The sequence below is a fragment of the Manis pentadactyla genome, chromosome 4 (assembly GCF_030020395.1).
Source record: "Manis pentadactyla isolate mManPen7 chromosome 4, mManPen7.hap1, whole genome shotgun sequence".
In the NCBI taxonomy this organism is placed as follows: Eukaryota; Metazoa; Chordata; class Mammalia; order Pholidota; family Manidae; genus Manis; species Manis pentadactyla.
The window spans coordinates 23,708,519-23,728,656 of NC_080022.1; the positions used below are offsets into that span (position 1 = coordinate 23,708,519).

General features: G+C 54.9%; 1 protein-coding gene across 10 annotated transcripts in view; it reads right to left on the reverse strand.

Annotated features, from left to right (window-relative positions):
• The window catches only part of COL16A1 (collagen type XVI alpha 1 chain), a 50,430-nt gene that overhangs the window by 15,464 nt on the left and 14,828 nt on the right, over positions 1–20,138 (reverse strand). For 5 of the 10 annotated variants that reach the window (XM_036885182.2, XM_036885180.2, XM_057499926.1 and 2 more), the window contains 28 exons: positions 19,985–20,020; positions 19,797–19,907; positions 19,338–19,382; positions 17,545–17,580; positions 17,356–17,400; positions 16,964–17,095; positions 16,170–16,205; positions 15,867–15,974; positions 15,432–15,554; positions 15,270–15,323; positions 15,046–15,087; positions 14,678–14,713; positions 14,539–14,592; positions 14,317–14,385; positions 12,503–12,556; positions 12,386–12,412; positions 11,584–11,643; positions 11,349–11,396; positions 11,165–11,218; positions 7,207–7,260; positions 6,971–7,003; positions 4,773–4,889; positions 4,647–4,688; positions 4,469–4,555; positions 3,675–3,719; positions 2,694–2,738; positions 930–983; positions 296–349 (listed from right to left, as the gene is read on the reverse strand). In XM_036885182.2, coding sequence (XP_036741077.2) covers positions 296–349; positions 930–983; positions 2,694–2,738; positions 3,675–3,719; positions 4,469–4,555; positions 4,647–4,688; positions 4,773–4,889; positions 6,971–7,003; positions 7,207–7,260; positions 11,165–11,218; positions 11,349–11,396; positions 11,584–11,643; positions 12,386–12,412; positions 12,503–12,556; positions 14,317–14,385; positions 14,539–14,592; positions 14,678–14,713; positions 15,046–15,087; positions 15,270–15,323; positions 15,432–15,554; positions 15,867–15,974; positions 16,170–16,205; positions 16,964–17,095; positions 17,356–17,400; positions 17,545–17,580; positions 19,338–19,382; positions 19,797–19,907; positions 19,985–20,020 — 1,701 coding nt within the window. The remainder of the gene's footprint in view (positions 1–295; positions 350–929; positions 984–2,693; positions 2,739–3,674; positions 3,720–4,468; positions 4,556–4,646; positions 4,689–4,772; positions 4,890–6,970; positions 7,004–7,206; positions 7,261–11,164; positions 11,219–11,348; positions 11,397–11,583; positions 11,644–12,385; positions 12,413–12,502; positions 12,557–14,316; positions 14,386–14,538; positions 14,593–14,677; positions 14,714–15,045; positions 15,088–15,269; positions 15,324–15,431; positions 15,555–15,866; positions 15,975–16,169; positions 16,206–16,963; positions 17,096–17,355; positions 17,401–17,544; positions 17,581–19,337; positions 19,383–19,796; positions 19,908–19,984; positions 20,021–20,138) is intronic. The other 5 variants (XM_036885185.2, XM_036885183.2, XM_036885184.2 and 2 more) reach the window with 5 other exon arrangements.

Genomic DNA, 20,138 nt, shown 5'->3' on the forward strand with positions numbered 1-20,138 from the left:
GTCCCCAACTCTCCCAACCCCTGCAGGAGGCAGATCTCAGTCCCTGGGTCTGGGTTGCTCAGGGTGCTGTGAGAGTCTAGCCTTCTACATGCAGAGACTGCAGTGGACCTCCCAAAGGGGAGTGGTAGGACCGAGCTACACTGCCCAGGGGACTGACAGTGGAGTCTCTGCCCAGATGACCTGGGCTGAGATGCTTGGAAGGGAGGGAGCCTGCTTGAGGGATATCCAAGCCTAGTCTTGTTCTGACCACCACCCAAGGCTCTAGTACCCCCAGAGGCAGCATCCCCTTACTCACAGGCAGTCCTGGGGGGCCCATGGCACCTGGGTAGCCAGGTTGCCCTGGAGGACCCTACAAAGAAAGGTAGACATGATGGACCAGTCCCCCAACATTTCCGTCTCCACTCCCTGAGTGAAAGGTAACCACAGCCAGAATGTCTAAAGCTGCTACTCAACAGGCACACGCCCACCCCAGGACAGCCACCACCTTGGGTCATTTTCCCAAGGCTCAGGTGCCTTGGGTTGTGACTGCCACCACAGGCCTGGGGCTGGGTGACTAGCACCAGCCTGATCAGGACCCTGGGAGCTAAGCCAGAGGAGAAAGCCCAGAGCAGGGGTTGGGGCAGGCCTGGGAAGGGGAGGGAAGGGGCATGTTGACCGCTGCTGGTGGAGGGAGGCAGAGAACCCCCAGGGATGCTGATGGAAGCTGGGAGACAGGGGTGTTTGCCCCATACAGGAACTGGGCACATGGGGCTCCACCTTCTGGGTCCTGAGGGAGTGTGAATACCCCCATCCCGAGGGACTCAAGGCTGAGGGGCAGAGTTTCAGAAGATAGTGCCCACCTCCCATCTTCCACCTGGCAGCCATCCCTGGGGCCCAGACTCCGTCTCCCCAGAGCTCTCCATCTATCTCCATCCCCTGCTGCCTCTTACCAGTTCCCCCTTCTCTCCTGATGGGCCCCTGAGGCCTCGCTCTCCTTGAAGACCCTTGGAGAGAAAAATCATGAGTAACTGCAGGGGAGGGCAGTCCCCAGCCAGCCCCAGCCTCCTCCTTCCTGCCCGCAGCCCTCCGTTTCTGGGCCAGGCACAGGTGGGAGTTGCTGGTTGCCCCCAGTACCCCCAGCAAGGTGACGACAGGGGGTGTGCCCCAGCGGGGTAACTGTTAGAGGTATGAACTCTCGCATAGGGGTGCCCCTCAGGAGCAGAACCCCCAAGTCAGGTAACTACTGAGATAAGCTCCCCCCAGTAGGGTGACTCTCAGAGGGTACATCTCAAGCAGATCTCTGTCCCTGGTGTGCCCTACGACTGTAACTATCTGCGGTGTACCTTTAGGAGCGTGACACGTGTGCTTCCCCCAGAGGGGCGACTGTCAAGAGAGGTGTCCCTAGAGTTATGTTCCCCACCAACCAGGTACACAACACTTACCTGTCCAACCCCACCCCCTCCAGCCAAAAATCACCTTCTTTTAGGGATGCAGCGGGGAGACATGTGAAGGCTCCCTCCAGAGCAGTCCCTGTCACTTTTTACGGTGGAAAGGGGTATCAGTTTCAATCAGAGCCAGAGCCCCCGCCCCTCAGTCCTCACCCTGATCTTCGTGGGTTCACCACACCGCTTAGGGGCCATGTCTGCCCCTTCTCCCTCATGCCCTCAAGAGATGGTGCCCGAACCTTTCCACCACACAAGACAGATGGCTAGACAGACAGATGGCCCCTTCACCCAAGCAAGCAGGAACAGACAAGGTCCGGCCAGAATGAGGACGTGGGGACAGATGGAGTGACAAGGAGGGCCCTGCTCCCTAAGCCTCCAGCACCAGGCCTAGGAGGAGAGGAGCCAGGCCCCAGGAACATGGAATCTGACAAACAGGAGGTTAGTTTCCGTGACCCAGGAGGGAACAACAGTGAGGACGGGGATGATTTAAACACACTTGTGACGATGACGAAGGCAGAGCAATTAACGACACCTGGCAGAAGGAGCAGATCAAGACTCTGGGCACAGAGGGGCAGGGCCCTCCGACACCCAGAAACTCAGCTGGCTGGCCTGCCTTGCCCAGCCTGGGAGCAGACCGGGACTGGAGCCGAGGAAAAGGAAAGGAAGGGGAGGGAGCCAAGCATTTCCTCTGGGACAATGGGAAAGGTGCAGGTAGGGCCGCCTTTAAATCCCTGGGGTGCCTCTGGACAGCCCTGCCAAGCAGCAGGGCAGCAAACCGGTGCCAACCTGCAATGTGAAGCCCTAAAGCTTTGGCATCTCTGCCAGGCTCTGTGCCAGGCACCTGGCAGGGCCCCAAGAACTACTTTCAGCAAATCTTCAGTCAACACCAAAGGTGGGAGAAGCAGGAGGCAGAAGTGAGAAGGGGCGAATAAAGAGGCCCCTGGAGGCACCAGCTCAAAATAAGAAGGTAAAAGAGCACCTGAGGACTTAGGGGGAGTGATGGGGATCTTGGGAAAGAAAAGGGAACCGGAGAGGGCAGAAGAGAGAAGGTGAAAGCAGGAGATGAGGGAGAAGGGAAAATGGGAAGAAGGCAGAGGCCAGAGGATGTCCAAGCTGCTGGGACCTCGGGGAACCTGTGTCGTTAGCTACCACTGCCTGCAGGGGGACAATGACAAACACGGAGGAGGGAGGAGGGGGACGAGCGAGCGAAGCCACAGAGACCTGGCTGGCAGGCGGGGGAGGGGAGGTCGAGCAGCGCTAGGTTCTTACGGGCAATCCGGGGGAGCCAACAGCACCAGGGAAACCTGGGGGGCCCTGGGGGGAGAAACAGGCAGGTCACATCTCACAAGCACAGTAACCCGGGACACAGTCTGGGCTGAGGGCTGTCGGGAGAGGAGGTCACGGAATATGCTCGAGGCAGCGGGAAAGAGACTCTTTGAAAGTCTTGGCCCAGAAGACATGGGCTCCTTCCCTTGGCTCCGGAAGGATGGCTCCGCCATCGGCAGAGAGGAGAAACAGCCCCAGAGTCAAACGGCGTCTCCCCACTGCCCGCCTGCGTCAGATACCCTTGCTGGAATGGAAGCCCATCCTGTCTGCTGCCTGACCTCCATGCGCCCCCCGCTGGACAGCTCCCTGGTTCTAAGATGGCTCCCACCAGCCATTTTTTTCCTCCAAAGAAAGCATTTTCAGTTTTTCCAGACTTTCTTAGTCACTTCTATTTTCCTGCCATATCAACACCACAGAGGATTCCAGGGTAGATGCCCCCACTCTGGCCTTTGTAGACTTGTCCTAGAGATGGCCCTACAGAGCAATGGAGGGTACCTCCATATCAGCCCCTGGCCCCTGTAGGGACTGGTGTCACCGCAGCGTGAAGAGATCTGACCAGGTTGCCACCACTTTCTTGGCTGCTAAGACCATGATCCAGGAGCCAAGGCCCTCCTGCCTAGGGCAGCCTGGGTCCAATGTGCAAAACACCACAGAGATGGGAATGCAGAGACAGGGATGCACCCTTGAGGGCTCCCCTAAGCAGGACCACAGGCAGGGCAAGGTGGAGCAGGCCAGACCCAGGGGACTCAGTGGCCAGAGTCCACAGTCCCTGCAGATGCTCTGATGAGGGAAAGGAGTGGACAAGTGGAAGTCCCCCGTTTCTGCCCTGCCCAGCTTCCTGGAGACAAGGCAGCAGAATGGTGTCAGGGCATTGTGACCCCTTTGAGACCTTCTCAAGTGGGGCAGGAAATCACATATACTTACAATAGGGCCCGGAGGACCTGGGGAACCCCTCATGCCAGGTGGACCCTGTAAAGGAAGCCAAGGGAAAGGGGTGAAGGGACTCAGGCCCCACAGAGCTCCCATGGCCCCCCAACTTTCCTCCCAGCTCACAACAGCCAGAGTGAACAGAGGGCGGCTGATGCCAAAGCAGGACCATTCATCTGACGTTAAACCCTTCAACCAGTTCATTTAATCAGCCAACAAACATTTATTGAGCAGCTATTATGAATGAAGCACTAGTCCAGGGGCTAGGGACACAGCAGTAAACAAAACAGAAAAAACCCTGCCTCGTGTTGCTCACACTCTAGGGGAAAGGTGCCCACAACAGATAGCACAGGGGCTGCCACGTGCTGCTCAACAGGTACCTGTAGCATATTCCTAAGTGAAGGAAGAGACACTCAGGGTGATGGGAGTGATGCAGGAGGGGCCTGGGGGTTCTGGGATTGGGGGGTTACTTTAGAGAGGTGGTCTCCCTGAGGTGAGGCTTGAGCAGTGGGCTGCAGGGGGGAAGCAGCAAGTCCTGGAGACGGGCTGCCAGCAGAGGAGGCAGTTGGACTGGGGGAGAAGAGGAGCAGATGTGCTCCGAGCAGTAAGAGACAACGGGTGACCTGAGGCCTCAGAGGCCCCGAAGGACTCCCACAAGACAGGGAGCCGGTGGACGGCCAAGAGGACATCTGGCTGGAATGACACTGCCCCCCAGGAACTGAGGGCCACTTAACGTGGAAGCATTAGCCCTCGAGGGCCTGCCCGGATGAGGGCTCAGCCACTGGTCTTACCTCTTCTCCCCTCTGGCCGGGCAATCCTGGGGGGCCGGGCAGGCCGGGACTCCCAGCACAGCCTGGATCTCCCTCATCGTTGTCTCCCTGGAAAAGGAAGGAGATGGCAGGTGTGAGCAACCAGGGCCCCTCCTGTGGGCTCAGGACACAGGGCCAAGAAAGGACAAGAGCCACTCACCCGGGCCTCCTCAGCTCGTGGGCGCTCCCGCTCTGCGAAGCACTGGGGAGGACAACAAGGGACCCTCTGTCAGGGGGGACAGCCCGGCCCTCCTTGCACCAGGGTGCCCCGAGCCCAGCCTCCTACCCAGGCACAGTTGTCGAAGCCTGGCACACCAGGGATGCCCTGATCGCCCTTCTGTCCTTTTTCCACAAGGGCCGCTGGGTGGGCTGTCTGCCCCTGGACACATTCCCCACAGATGCTCTGAGGAAGGAAAGGGAGGCTGGTGGGCTGTGGGTCTGAGAAGGCCAGGATGGGCTGGATGGAGGAACCCCTTGGAACTCAGCCCGGGCATCTTGCCTGGAGTCCTCCACCCACACGCCCTTTCTCCCCAGCCACATCCTTGCGGCAGCTTTGCTTCATCCTCAGGGGACCCGATCCCAACCCTGGCTCTGAGTTTCCTCCAGCAAGCAGCTCTGGTGGGGCCAAGCCAAAGCCACTTTCCAGACAGGCGTGTGGGAGGAGGCGGAGGGGCCCGTGGAGGGACCATCTGTGCCGGCTGTTCCTGCAACCTGCACCTACTGTGGGGACACGCCATGAGGGTTTAGGCTGAAAAGGCAGTTCCAGCACCAGCTTCTCTGCACAAGGGAGCAATGGCGGCAGCAGCTGCAGGAGGAGCTGGGCGCTTTGCAGACACCCTCTGGGGTGGGCCTGCCCTCCCGCACCCGGGGACCCCGACTGTCACAGGCTCCCGGGCTCACTGGGCCTGAGCAGTCTTCCCGAAGAGAAAGCCCTCCTCTTACCAGGGGTTTCAGCCTCTTTGGGTCACAGAACCCTATGGAAGCTTGGGGGAAGCAATGAGCTCTCTTCCCAGAAAAATAAAACCCACTAGTGAAAACTGGACTATGATGTTGAAGACTCTGGGGCCTGGGGTCTGTCCGTGGCGGAAGTCCTGCTCCACCCTCACTGTTAACTGCAAAGCCGGATGATAGTGGGCTCCAGTTACCCAGCACCCAGGAAGCCAGCCTCGTAACAAGACTTTACACATTACCACATTCAATCCTGACCACACAACGAGGCAAGTAATCTTATATGCATTCTGAAGTTGGGAAAGCGGATGTTCAGCAAGACAGCAGGACACATCTGAGGCAAGGGCAGCCTGGCTGGACACTGGGCTGTCTGAGGTCACAGCTGGCACTCTGTCTGTAGGTCTGGACTTCCTCTGGGCCATGGGTGCATGTGGTGGCTGGGGCCCCAGGTCAGCCCCCCTGGAGTGCCATCTGACCCTTCTCCAGACCACTATCAGTTCCTGTTTGGGATCCTTCATGGAGCACTTGATTGAGATGCCATCAGATGAAATGTTATACAGAGAAATGTCAAATCCTGCATTTGGAGTCTACAGTCACATGCCTGGAGGCAGGACTTAGAGGAACCCCAGCTTGCCAGGAGCCTAGGGGAGAAGAGCTGGGGTTTCATTGCTACACTTCACTGTGATCCAATCTGTAACTGTTGCCAGGCTAACCCATCCTCAGGCTGCTTCTGGAGACATCTGCTGTCCGCGCTGGGACCTAGGGGTGGTGGGAGGCCCAGGGCACTGACTAGAGGGGATCAGGACAGCGGGACTCTGGAGGCCAAGGTGTGGGAGGAACCCCAGAGGATGTGAGCTGGAGGAGAGTCCAGGTCTTGTCTCTAGAGGTGACTGAGCAGGGAAGGTGTCACCCTTGGTACTCAGCCAGGGAGGCCAGGCCAGACCCCAGCTCTGGGTGTGAGCCTGGTATTATTGGCAGGCCCTAGCACAGGTGGACACTCCTACCAGGCCCAAGCCCCCTTTCTTGCACCACTAGAATTGCTTCTCAAACCCCATCTCCTCCCTGGTTTGTTTCTGGATTGACCAGAGTTTGGCTGAAGCCTTCTCCCAGGCCCCAGGCCCAGTCCCATCATAGAACATAACCTTCCCTTTCAGCCCCCTTCCGATGACCTACAAGAGTACTTCCACCCTCCCGCTCTGCTCTGGAAGCTGCTGGGCCCTGCCCCGGTGTGACCAGGGTGGTTCAGGGTCTTGCTGGTAGCTGCCGCAGGCAGGCTTCAGAGTTGGAAAGCCGACAGCCTCCACTGTGTGGGTACCTTCACAGGATCCCTTCAAACGCAAATATAACTATGTGTCTGCTACCAGCCAGGCCCCAAGCTAGGCCCTCAGAGACAGATGCTTGGGAAGCACACTCCCCACAAACAGCTCCATCTGCAGCTCCCTCGGTGCGTGTGGCATCACACAGCCGAGCACTCACTACAGCAATCCCCTTAGGAGACACCCGTTGAGTTCCTTCTCCCTCCTCTTATCCGCTTACCTTCAGGAGGTGCTGTTCAATCGGTAGAGACCCCTGCAAGAGACAGCAGGGCTCAGGCAGGTGAGGGGACGGGGGGTGGAGACTATGGGATCAGGCGGAGCCTCAGGAAGCCCCGAGCCCTCCGGGCTTCTCCCAGCCTCAGCAGAGGGAGAGAGGAGGGACCCTCCCCTACAGCTCAGGGGGCTGGCAGGGAGGGCAGGGTGGGGGTTGGACAGTGAGCTCTGGCCAGGACCTACCAGTTCCGCAGTTAGGCCCGGCTGTCCTGGCAAGCCGTTGTTTCCAGGCACTCCCTGCAGCCAAGAGGAGACACGAGTGAGTGGACCCCTCTCCAGCCCGTGGGTCACCCTGCTGCATTCCCACCACCCCCAGGGCCTCTTCCCCTCCTCCTGCAGAGCTGAGAGCCCTGGCTGGCCCAAGCTGGCATCTAGTCTTAACTCAAAATCTCCAGACTATTTGGAGGGAAAGCTGAGGGGGCCTGGAAGGGTAACCCCAAAATCAATCCAACAGGGAGTTTTCCCCATGTTAGGGGAGGGTCAGAAATTGGGCGGCAGTTCTTCCATAAGTAAGTATTGTTTCTTTTTGAGCTAGGTACTTGTCCTATGTTTTCTCATTTCGTCATCACGGTTATCTTGGTGAGCTAGGTGTTGTTACTCCATCTTAGAAACAGAACTCTTCAAAAAAAAAATTCAGAGAGGGTAACTTGCCAAAGGTCACAGGACAAGGAAGGTGCAGAGATGAGATTCAGAGTGAAGACCACTGGCCTCAACCCCTCTACATCAGCATCACTCCTCAACATGTCCCCCAGAACACTCCCGCATGCAGGAAGGTGGGGTCTTGGGAGTCAGACCTACCTAGATGCAAACCCTGTCTACCAGTATAACTTTTTACTTGGGGAAAAAGATTCTCTGTGCCTTATTTGTAAAACAGGGATAGTTTCTGTGGGGCTTAAAGGAGATCACGGCTGTAAGGAGCTTAGTACAGAGCCTGGCACGCATGATGCTCACGCAAAACGTGTGCTACCCAGACTGTCTGTTTCCCTTGCAGACTCACAATGCACATTTGCATATTAAATCCACCATGGAGGCAGGGAGTATGTTCCGTTTTAAATCCCCCATGCCCAACAAGGAGGAGGCATGCATTAAGTACGCATTGAGTGAACGCACCGCTGCTCACCCTGCTCTGCCCACACGGGATTTCCTCCGCCCGCTCTGAGAGCTGGCCTCCCTTCAAGTCCCAGCTCCCAGCAGCAGAACACACCACCATGCTCACCAGCCCACCCTATTTCAGGCCAAGCTTTACCAGGCCTGGGTCAGACCTGAAGTCAGCCTCCTCCTGCACCCCAACACTCTCTTGTTCTGCATCCTAAATGAGTTAACAGGGTAAAGTGCTTAGAACAGTGCCTGGCACAGGGAAAACACCTTGAACGTGTTATTATAATTATGCCCCTGGATTATTATTCACCCCCTGCTCCACTCTCCACTGCCATGTGTTAGTTCAAGCCAGATACTCTGTGATTTTTCTTTCCTGCCCCACTAAATGTCCCACTTGTTCTACTGTAGAAGTGAAGAGCTACCTATTCAATATTTACTAACTACAAAGCCTCTGACACATTTCTTAACCTCTGTGCCTCAGTCTCCTTTTCTGTGAAATGGATAAGAATGACAGGAGATTACATACATGGGCAAGTGCATGCTGTATCTCTCAGAGCCTGCTTCTGCACCTGCAGACAGAAACTTTTGGGCCTTCCCTTCTTTGGAAGGACAACAGGAGACCACCTGGCAGAGAGGGCCTGCACCCTGCCTGGCATGAGGCAGGTGCCTGTTAGCAGCTGCCTCCAGATGGTGCCAGCACTGGCACCAGAGCAGGACTCCAGTCTCTGCAGTCAGTCTTTTCTGCCCTGTTCCCTAAGCATGTCTAGGCAGGGTTCACACTCCATCAGCATGTGCTTGTTAATGGGTCACTTTGAAATGACTCTCATGCTTCCCCAAGCAAACTGCAAGCCCCCTGCAGACAGATTCCTGCTTCCTGGCAGTGCAAGAGGATGTCCGGGCACTTGGTAAATGTGTGGCTGCCTATGGGAGACTGAGAGTTGGCTCTAGTTCTGAGTTTTTGATGAGATGAGAGAACTGAGGTTCTGGCAGAGAGTCCCATCAGCAGTGGTGACTCCCCAGAGCAGATTCTCAGCCCAGGGTGGAGAGGGTTGGGGAGTGTATAAAATCACCCGGGCAGGAGGGAATCATTTATAAAAAGCTTCCATGTAGAACCTCACCCCTGCTGTTTTGAGAGAAATCTTCTGCATCCGTGGATGTTTTGCTGCCCTTGTCTAGCTTGGATTAATACTTAGTCTATAGGCACACACCTGATCATCTACATTTGCCCTCTTACAACACTAAACTATGTTTTCTACCTTTATCTTGCATCTACCTACCACTTCAGCATTTTATTAAAAATAATAATAATAATACAGGGAGAAATGTAGGATCCACGTATAAATCAAGTATAAAAATCAAACGAATATTCATATTTGACCTGATTGGTTATAGCTCATAATGCGTGATCAAAACCGAAGGTTTCTGTGATGGCTGCCCTTGCGCTGTTCACCATGTAAAAACTTAGTCACTATGTAAGAATTTGTTCTCCATGTAAGAACTTGTTCGTTATGTTTCAGAGGATTGGAGACTGACGAGAATTAGGCTTGGGGTGGATTAATGATTGTGCATTGAGCATTGACTCCCCTATACAGAATTTTATTGTTGTTAACAACCATTTGATCAATAAATATGAGAGATGCCCTCTCAAAAAAAAAAAAAAAAAAGAAAAGCTTCCATGTGATTCTGCTCTGCCGCTTTGGATGAGAATCAGTCCTCCAGGGGCTGGGAGCCAGACATGCAGAAGGCACTGCGTGTGCCTCCTAGGACCTCTGGAAAATGTGGCCTGGTGTGCCCTCCCCTGGGGAACTCTCCTGAAGGGGAGGAGGAAGTGGCAGCATCGCCAGTTCCTAGCCAGACAACCTCAGGCAAGATGCTTCGCCTCTTGGGGCCTTAGTTTGCCCTGCTGTGACTTGGGGATAACAACCACCCTTCTATTGGAATTGTAAGATGAAAGTGTAAGTTGGAGATGTAAGGCTCAAACAAATAAGAGAATGGATGTAAAATCTTAATAGTAGTCATTGTAATGGTGGCTAAATGCCTCCAAAGTATTTACTATGTGCCAGCTCGGCTCTACATATTTCACACAGATTAACTTGCTTAAAACTCACAAAAGCCCCATGAGGTATGTACTGTGATTATCTCCACTTAACAGATGAAATAGTTGAGGCGCAGGGAGGGTAAGTAACTTGTCCAGTATCACACAGCTAGCACATAGCAGAGCTGGGAATCAAAGTCAGACTTCCTGGCTCTGGAACGCCCACTCTAATCACAGCGATCCATCTCCTACAGCTGTCCCCTCACTATCTCTGGCCTCTTTGCTATTCCCCCAAACATGTCAGGCCCATTCCCACCTCCAGGCCTTTGCACCTGCTGCTTTCTCTATCAGGAATACTCTCCTCACAGGCTCACCATTTCCTTTAAATCTTGATTCAAATGTTACTTTCTTTTCAACGCTTTTCTCAAATATCTTTTCTGTGCCTTCGTCCCATTTTCTATGCCCACCTCCTGCTTTTTCTTTCTTCTTAGCACATATCATTTTCTAACATACAGTATTTTATTTATCTTGCTTATCATCTGTCTTTCTTACTAGAAGGTAAGCTTCAAGAGAGCAGGGATTTTCATTTCTGTCCACTGCTGCAGCATCAGCATGTAAAAAGAGGGCCTGGAAAATAGCAGATGTGCAAAGCTTCTTGTTCCATGAATGAATGCTGAAGGCTGCTCCAAACAGCGCAGCTCTGTACCAGCGTAAAGGATGGCTTGACCCAGATTCTGGGCTCCTAACAGCTGGCCGGGGCCTGAGTTTGCCCGATGTCAGTGGGGTACCTAGACTCGTACAGACCATTCCTTGAGAAGCGGCTGGGAGCATGCCCACCTGCCCTGAGGGATCAGTGGGCGCTCCACGCCACTCTGGGGAGCAGGAGTGCAGAGGGGGAGAGTGACCAGTGTATGTGCTGGGCGAGGGAGCAGCGCCCCCGGGGTCCGGCCTGGAGCATGAGTCCTACCACCCTGCCTCCCAAACGCTTATTCTCTCCTCCCTCTTTACCTGCAGCCCAGGCATTCCAGGGGGGCCTGGTGGTCCGGGAACACCTGGAGGACCCTGAGGGCAAAAGAAAGAATCAGACCCAGAAGAAAGGTCTGCCCCCTCACTGAGGGCAGCAGTTTAAGGTGGGCAAGCCGCAGGGTGCTGGCGGACAAGAGGAGAGGCAGAGGAGACCAGCGACACACACCTGCGGGCCCGGCTGCCAGGAGCTGCCCATCCAAAGTCCCGGAGCACCCTGGGTGGGAGTGGGGGTCGCAAAAGAAGGGGAGAGGTTATAGGCAGCGTCCACACCAAGCGCAGGGCTGCGTGGGGAGGCAGCTGGCTGTGGCGCAAAGCCCTGCAGGGCCCCTTGCATGTTGGGCCGGGGCAGGAAGCCAGGCCTTTCCCCCTGGGATGGGGGGAAGGCTCTCAGCACCACTTACCGGCATGCCAGAGAAGACAGGGTCTCCCCGGGAAGGGCAAGAGCACTCTCCTGGTTCGCCCTGAAAAGACAAAAACCTTTGTCAGAGGAGGGTAAGGTTGGAGGGCCTTCTGGAAACCAACATCTGGGAGACAGTCCAAGCTCTAGGGATGGAGAGGCCAGGATGGAGAGGATCTGTCTCTTATGATTGTGCCCAGTCCAGTCAACCTCTCTGAACCTCAGTCTCCTCATCTGTAAAATGGGGAGAACAATACCGAATGCACAGACAGGCATGAGGGTGGAGTGGATTAATGTACAGAGAGTCACTGCCACATGGCAAGCTCTCGGCCCATGGCGGCTGCTGCTACCATCGTTTTCCATTTCGGCAGCATCTGCTACACAGTATTCTTGCCTCCAGCTCAGCCGGGCTGCAGCTCCACACCTCTTGGCCCACCCTGGCTTCCAGGCCCTTCTTTCTTGGCCCCTCACTTCTCTGCCCCTGTGCCAATAGTTCTTCCCAACTCAGCTCTTGGTCCTGCCCTGACTCGGGCCTCATTGGAGAATGCACCTGCGCTGCCACCCCACCCCAGGGGTCTTAAGGGCTCCCTGGGTCTGGTCTCCTGGGTCAACAAACAGGTGGAATAGAAAGCAGGGCCCCTGCTTCCTGGAACCACGGAGCCAGTGGGTAGCAAGGAGTCCAGGTTAACTCCTTAGCTCCTGTTCTCCAGTCCAGAGCCCTTACCACATGCACAGGTTCCCCTGGTGACGGGGCTACAGGGCTGCTAATTTCCCCAGAATATTGGCTACAGATCCTTAGGACTCACCTTCTCTCCGTGAGGCCCCTTTTCACCCTGCAGAGAAGAAACACACAGAGGTGAGTATATGGGGTGTAGAGGCAAAGCCAGCTGTGGTTTCCTGCTGCCCCAAGACACGGTACTCACTGGCACCCCTCTGGCTCCCGGAAGTCCAGTCTGTCCTTGCTGCCCACCAGGGCCCTGAAGGGAGAGAGACCAGCGTTGGTGGGCAAGGCGGGACGGAGGTCAGCCATCTGGCCCACCGCAGGGGAGGGTGGTAGGACAAACAGAAACCACCCCAGGAACCCCAGGGCCCAGGTCCCCACACTGAGACACAGGAGAGGAGGGAGGAGGAAGGAGACAGGCGTTTCCTGAGCCCCACCTGGGTGTCAGACGCCAGGCATGGAGTGCCCGACAGACGGGGAACACCAAAGGGCCCCCAGCTCCTGCCCTGCTAGACAGGCGAGAACACTGAGGCTTAATGACATCTGGTAACAGACCCAACAGCATGACTGTGCCCAGGTCTGCGGTGCCCAAAGTCCCTGCCCTCTCCTCTCCCCCTTTAGTGCCCAATAGACATTCTCTCTGTCACAAAGCTTATCTCAATTGGCAATGGAGAGAGAGGAATTTCAGCCCCTATTTTATCAACAAGGAACTGGAGGCTCTGAAAGGCTGTCACTTGCCTAAGGTCACACAACTAGCACAGAGCGTGGGGCCAGGATTGAGAAGACTCCCAGATGGGATTCACTTTGAGGAAAGAAGCTCTGGAGACGTCAGCCTGGCGGCCCAGGGGCATTCTGACTGCTGCCTCCCTTTGAGACATGCCGCCTTCACACATGGGACTTGAAGCTCCATGGGCCAGAGCCGCCTTCACCTTCAGCCTTGCTGTTAGCGCTGCTGGGCAATACAGGCTGGCTGTGATTCCCAAACGAGACTCAATTTCTCACGGGGTCCATAAGACAGAAAAGATATGGCTCACTGGGCTACTTTCAACATTCCCAAAGCCCAGGAGAAATTATACATTTGCCCACAGCCCAGCATGGCACAGTTTAGCTGAAAAGTAGCATTTCTTTGATTTAGGCTAGAATTATAATATCTTGTAAAATTCTAGTGGGTTCGTGTGGAGCAGAAGCTGACTATTATGTGGGTCTTTGGTGAATGAAAATGAGGAAATGTATTTATTATTACTTAACCTATGCAATTTTTTCAATAGACACATCTTCTAAAACATGGGAATCATTGGTGGGACAGTAACGAGAGGTCTTTGAGGGTAAAAGTTGGAAGAGGTAATGAAGCTTGTCTAGATAGATCTGTGCTGTCCACTATCATAGCCAATAGCCACATATGATTATTTAGATTTTATTTAAAATTAAGTGACATTTAAAACTCAGTTCCTCAGCCACACTAGCTACATTTTGAGTGCTCAACAGCCACATGTGGCTAGTGGCTACCATCTCGGGCAGTATAGAATAGATTTCCATCATTCTAGATAGTTCTGTTGGGCAGCGCTGGTTTAAACGATCCCAAATGGCTTCAAAGTTTGAAGTGAGCGTGGGGGAGTTAACATATGGACTTTGAGTCAAACAGACCTGGGTTCAAGTCCTGGCTCTGCCTTCTCACTCTTTGGCCTTCAGTTTCCTTATCTATGAAATGGGGACAATAATAGCCATTCCATTCCAGGACTGTTGTGAGGAGTAAGTGAATTGCTGTTTGTTAAGAACTTGGCACAAGGCCTCAGCAGTCATTGCTCAAAAAATGGTGAAGATCAGCAATGTTATTATTCAGGGACTTCCCTCAAACAGTACCGTCTTCCTCCTCTGAGGCTGGGCCAGGCTGCGGCCCCTCTCCTCCCATGTCCCATGTTGGTGGGACAGGCAGAGACAGCCCTGGGCCCTCTTCCTAGCAGCAACATCCTTGTCCCCAGCAATGCCTCCAGCATGGCACACAGAGAGGACCCTTACCGGAGGCCCAGAGACACTGGCTCCAGGAGGTCCCATAGGTCCAGGAGCTCCTTTCACCCCTGGAGATCCCTGTGGAAGAGAGGGCGCAAAGGTGGTAGGGCAATCCAGCAGATGAGATGCATCAGACCAGGGCAGCCCTTGGATGGGCATCCACCACTCAGCTCCCGTGTCCCCTGCACCCATGGCCAGGACACTCCAAAGTCTGCAGGCCTGGAGGCTCACCTTGGTACCCTTCTCTCCAGCAGGGCCATGTGGTCCCCGAGGTCCCTGAGGCCCCTGCGGATGGAAGCACAGGTAATCAGCCCTTACCCTACAGTGGCCCCTTCTCCTGCCAGCTTCCTAAGGCCTAAAGCAGACGTACCTGAATGCCAGGCAAACCCTGGGCTCCAGGTTCCCCCTGTAAGTCAGAAAAGGCAGACTGGGCCACAGCTGCCCAAGCCAACTGCCCCACTGGCAGGCCTGGTCTGGGGTGGAGTGTCCACCAGTCCAAACTCAGGAGAGCTCCCCAGGGAGACTCTGAGGGGCAGAGAGGCAGGGGCCAAAGTCACCATCCCTGACAGAGGCAACGGCGAGCCAGGGCTACTGCCAGTCCCTTAGCCCAGGGCTGTGCCTTTAAGCATTTGGGGACTGGCAGAGCCTGGTGGTTTTTGGGGTATATGGGAGTAGGCTGCTGGCTGATGGAAGTGTTGGTGGGGGAGCAGGCAGGTGAAGGTAAGGCTGGAGACTCACCTGGGACCCCTGGGCTCCCATTCCTGGTGGCCCAGGTTCTCCCTGAAGAGGCAGAAGGATAATTCTTGGCTTGAAACTCCCCACTCACCCTTGACCTCTTCCTTAGTCCCTTCTCCTTAACCTTCTCCCCTTCTACCTTCTCCCTTCTCTGTAGCTGATCTCATTCCCCACTTCAGGCCCACTGCCCCCATGGGTCTCCCCAGCCCACCCTCACCCACACATACCTGTATGCCCTTTAGTCCAGGGGGCCCTTGAACTCCTGGTAGGCCAGGTCGGCCCTAAAAGACACAGATGGCCCATGGGTCCCGCAGGAAAAAGAAGGCAGGAGGGACAGAAGGCCAAGCCCAGGCTGGGAAGGACCAGAGGGCTGGCACTCGGGAACTCACCGGTTTACCAGGCCGGCCCACACCTTCCAGGCCTGGCTCTCCTTTGGGACCTGGCTTCCCAGGCAGTCCTGCCATGTCTGTCATCGCCCCCTGCAGGCTGGGGCAGGCAGTGCAGCCATCACCCTGGTCAGAGATGGGCACATGAGCCCGTGAGCCAGGGCTGGCAGCCAGGCCAGGAGGAGACATCAGAAAAGGGGTCCTAGTACCCTTCTGAAAGCTCTGCCCCTCTGCTGCCCCCTCAGCCTGGAAAGCAAAATAGTAGCTGACACTCCTAGCTGTTCTCCCTGCCTTGGAGAAGAGCTGAGACGCCTCGCTCCACCCAGTGATTCCTGCATCCTGTAAAACCCACAGCTTGACTCCACAGTTCCTTCCTTCATTAGCACTCGGCCTAATTTCTTTTTGTTCATGCAAAAAACTGCCCCCTGCCTGACTGACCTTTTCCCCTTTCGGCCCCATGGGGCCCCGCACTCCAGGCTCTCCTGACAGTCCCGGCCGCCCCATGGTGCCTGGCGTTCCAGGATCTCCAGGATTCCCAGCAACACCCTGTCAGGAGTAAGGTTCAAGGAGGGCAGAGGTGACTCCGCTGGGGGCAGACCGCCTCTTGGGACCCTCAGATATTCAGAGCCCTTTGCTGGGGCTGGGGGCCAGGCAGGGAGTGGAGAGTGGGCACAGGGCAATCAGGAGAAGGCAATGGGGTGGGTATCTGAGAGGATGTGGTACCCACAGAGGTTCTCTCACCTTCTGCCCCTTCAGTCCCCGCTCTCCGGCCTTGCCCTGGGGAGAAAGCACTTCCAGTACCCACCCACTCACACAAGACACCCCAAAGTGCCTGGCACTGTGTTAGACCCAGGGAACACCACAGTACACAAAACGGGCCCGAATCTCTGCTCTCATTCTAGGGAAGCGATACTGAATAGATTAAGAAAAGAGGCTTGAGCCAGAGTCATGCCTGGGTGACCCTGGGCAAGTCACTCAACCTATCTGTGCCTTGATTTCCTCATCTGTCAAATGGGAATGATAAAAATAGCACAGGCTTCTAGCTGGCAGAGCCCCTGTGAGATCAGAGGACCTCACACACGTGGAGCGGCACAGGCACCCGATGTACACAGGAATAACAGCAAGCACCACAGTGGTGACTCTCATCTCCTGAGGCCCACTGGGTGCTGCTAAGTCTTAGCTAAGATCGCACACATATCACTCCTATGCTTTACAACAAAACCATGCACAGGAATCCCAGGCACACAGAGGAAACGTTAACTTGCTCAAGTCAAAGAACTTGTAAAAGGAAGAGCTGGAACTTGAACCCAGGTCTGTTTGGTCCCAGACTGGGGCTCTTTCTGTACATTTTACCAAGCTGGGTCCCAGGATAAAGGCAGAGGCCTGTCAGGCCAGCTTCCTGGGCACAGAGGCACTGACCCCTCCAACAACGCGCACCCACTCTCCACTGTCCAGCAAGCCAAGAGACCCAAGCAAAGTCCCTCCCCTCTCTTGAGCCCAGCTTGTATCCCAGTGCTGAAGACCCCAGAACTCACCTGTTTTCCTGGCAGGCCAAAGCCTGGAGGCCCAGGGTCTCCCTTCTCCCCAGGAGGCCCGGGCAAGGCCACCATGGGGCTGTCCCCATCCTGCAGCTTGGACGGGGCTGGGCATGGCTCACAAGGCTCCCCCTGCCAAGCAAACACACAGGATTGGGGGGCCCCAGGCCAGGCTTGGAAGGGGCAACCTCTGCTGGGCAAGGGATATCTCAGGAGAGATAGTGGGAGGACAGGTAAGAAAAGAAGTCATCAGGGGTCTTAAACACCATGCTAAGGTGTCAAATGTTACCCTCAAGCAGTGGGGAGCGTCAGAAGGTTTGAAGTAGAGCAAGAAGAGTATGTGTTCATGAAATCTGCCCTGGCTGCAGCGTGGAAACTGTCGCCAGACTCACCTTCTCCCCTTTGATGCCTGTGGGTCCCACTGGCCCTCGTGGCCCCTACATAATAAAAAGACATGTGTGATACCCAGCATCTGCCTGCACTGTCCTGAGTCACAGTCCAGGCCTATCTGGCCCTGGTAGCGGGCAGCACCTCCCACCTTGTCCTGCTCCCCAGAGCTGGTGCCACGATAGCACACTTACCGGACTGCCGGCTGGCCCTGCCTCCCCGAAATCACCCTGGGAGCAAAGCAGAGAACCCTGGGTCAGAGCTGGGGGGCATTTGGGTGCCAGGTCAATCCCAAACCACAGACCACAAAAGGCAGCCCCTTGGAACCTGTAGGCTACCTCTGTCATTTCCTGCCTAGGGAAACTGAGGCCCAGAAAGAGACAGGAATTTCCCCCAAGGTCCTCAGGGAAATCCGTGGCCAGCCTGTCTGTGTCCCCAGCCTCACTTCACAGAATCCCAGCCCCACACTCAGCCCTGACCCAGCACACAAAGATCATTAATTCTCCTATCCAAAAGCTATTCACTGGACATCTACATGCACTGGGCACTGGGCGAGGGGCTGGTAGATAGCAGTTAAGAGCACAGGCAAACACGCCTTAAGGAATTTACACACTTTTGGGGTCAAAAAGGACTTTTTAAATAACAGTAACTGCAAATAGCAATGAGCGCTGTAAAGGAAATAAACAACCAGAGGAGACAAAGTAGGCGGGGAGGCCACTCAGGGTGGTCAGAGGAGTGTTAACCACAATTATCATCAGAAAGATGAGAATAAGACCAGTCAATGAAAGAATGGGGAAGGGCAGACAGGAACAAAGTGGGAGTTGCAAGTACAAAATCTAAGAGGTGGGAACAGTCTTGACATACTCCAAAATGGGAGGAGGGCAGTACATCTCAAGCATGTGGGAGTTGGGGAGGGGGAACCATATGAAGCAGTAAAGGCGGGCAGGGGCCGCTCACCAGGGTCTTGCTAGGCATAGCACAACTTCGGTACAAAGTCAAGTCGTGGAAAGATTTTCAGCAGGAAAATAATGTAACCCAAGTTCTTTTTACAAGGGTGCTGGGTGACAAAGGGACTGTTGATAAGCTGCTGTGGCAGCAGGCAGGCCAGACAGGGGGCTGCGGCCACCATCCGGGTGAGAGATGACGGGACCAGCCTAAGGTGGTGGTCATGCAGGTGGAGCGAAGCAGGGAGAGATGCTGCTGGCAGAACTGTCAGATGGAAAGGACAATGTGGACAAGGGAGGACTCAGGGTTGCCACCAGGTTTGGGGTTTGAGGAGCTGGGTAAGTGCCATTTCCTGAGGTGGAAGAGCAGCTGTAGGGCGGGGGTGCCAAAGCTCCACTGGAGAAGTGACAGGTGTGGTTTGCCCGGAAGAGCTGAGTCTGAATATATTTCAGTGTTTTTCACACTTGAACACTTGTACACCCACAGACCCCCTCATCTGAGTAACGCTGCGTCGTAAGTTCAGCGCTCTCACTGGTCTCCAACACAATCCTAAACACAAATGGTGATATGGCACTGAAACTGAGTGACCCAGAGGAATAGTGAAGGTTACAGACACTGGAGCAGATTTCCTGAGCTCGAATCCCAGTTCTGCACCCAAACACCTGTGTGAACTTGAGGCACTGACTTGGCCTTTCTGCACGTGTTTCTTCATCCATAAAATGGGAATAATGGAGTACCTACTCTAGAAGGTTTAGTAGGATAAAACAAGTTAATATATGTACAAGCACTTGGAGCAGTGCCTGGCACATGACAAGTGGTAAAGAAATGTTAAATATTATTATTTTAAGTGTTAAATATTATTATTTTATTATAAGGTAGTCTTAAATGTGCACTGTAGTCTTAAATGTGCACTGATGAGTGTACCTCGCTGTGGATTTACAGTGTGATATCTTGTCTATATCGGCTCTAATCTCTGCCCAGCCCCATCTCCCACCTCCCTGCCAAGAAGTCCTGGTGTCCCTGACATACAACCCAATCTCACCTTCTCTCCTTTCAGTCCTGTTGGTCCTGAAGGCCCAACTTTCCCCTGAAAAACAATCAAGTCACAGTCACAGCATCTCCACACTCCCGCCCCCCACCTCTCTGCAAAGCTCCACGGGTCCTAGAGTCCACCCAGATAGAGAAAGGTCAGTTCAGAATTATACATCCCCCAAGCTTGCAGGTAGCTAGACAATTACACATCCCACAAGCTTGCAGGTAGCTAGACAGCTTGGTTACTTGTTGTACAGCTGGGCACTCGGAGGTCCTAAGAGGGAGTCCTGGGGCAAGTAACCGGAGCAGAGCAGGCATGGAAGGAGAGATTGGGCTGCAGGCCTGGGACACCTGCCTCAGGGTCTCCCTCCTGGTCTCTGCCTTGACATCTGGGCCTAAGGAGTCAGGGAGGCCACTGGAGTGGGCAGGATGAGCTGGACTGGGCTGGGCTAGGGAAGCAGTCACTCACCGGAAGGCCAGGCAAACCGAAGCCAGGGGGGCCCATGTCTCCTTTGGCCTCTTTAGAGGGACCCAAATGCTGGGCCCCTACAGCTAGGCTGCAGGACAAGCAGGACTCCCCCTGGGGGAGGGAGAGAAGAGATGAGAAAGGCTCCCAGTTGTCAGAGGGCGGCAGCTAGGAGACTGGGGTGCCCTCACCTTCTCTCCTTTGAGGCCTTGGATGCCAGGGTCTCCCTGTAGGGAGAGAAAGGTTATGGGCTAAGACTGGGCATGTTGGGATACCCCAAACTTCCTAGCCATATATGAGAACAAGGTCACATGCCACAAACACTTCAAACCCCCAGAGGTGCAA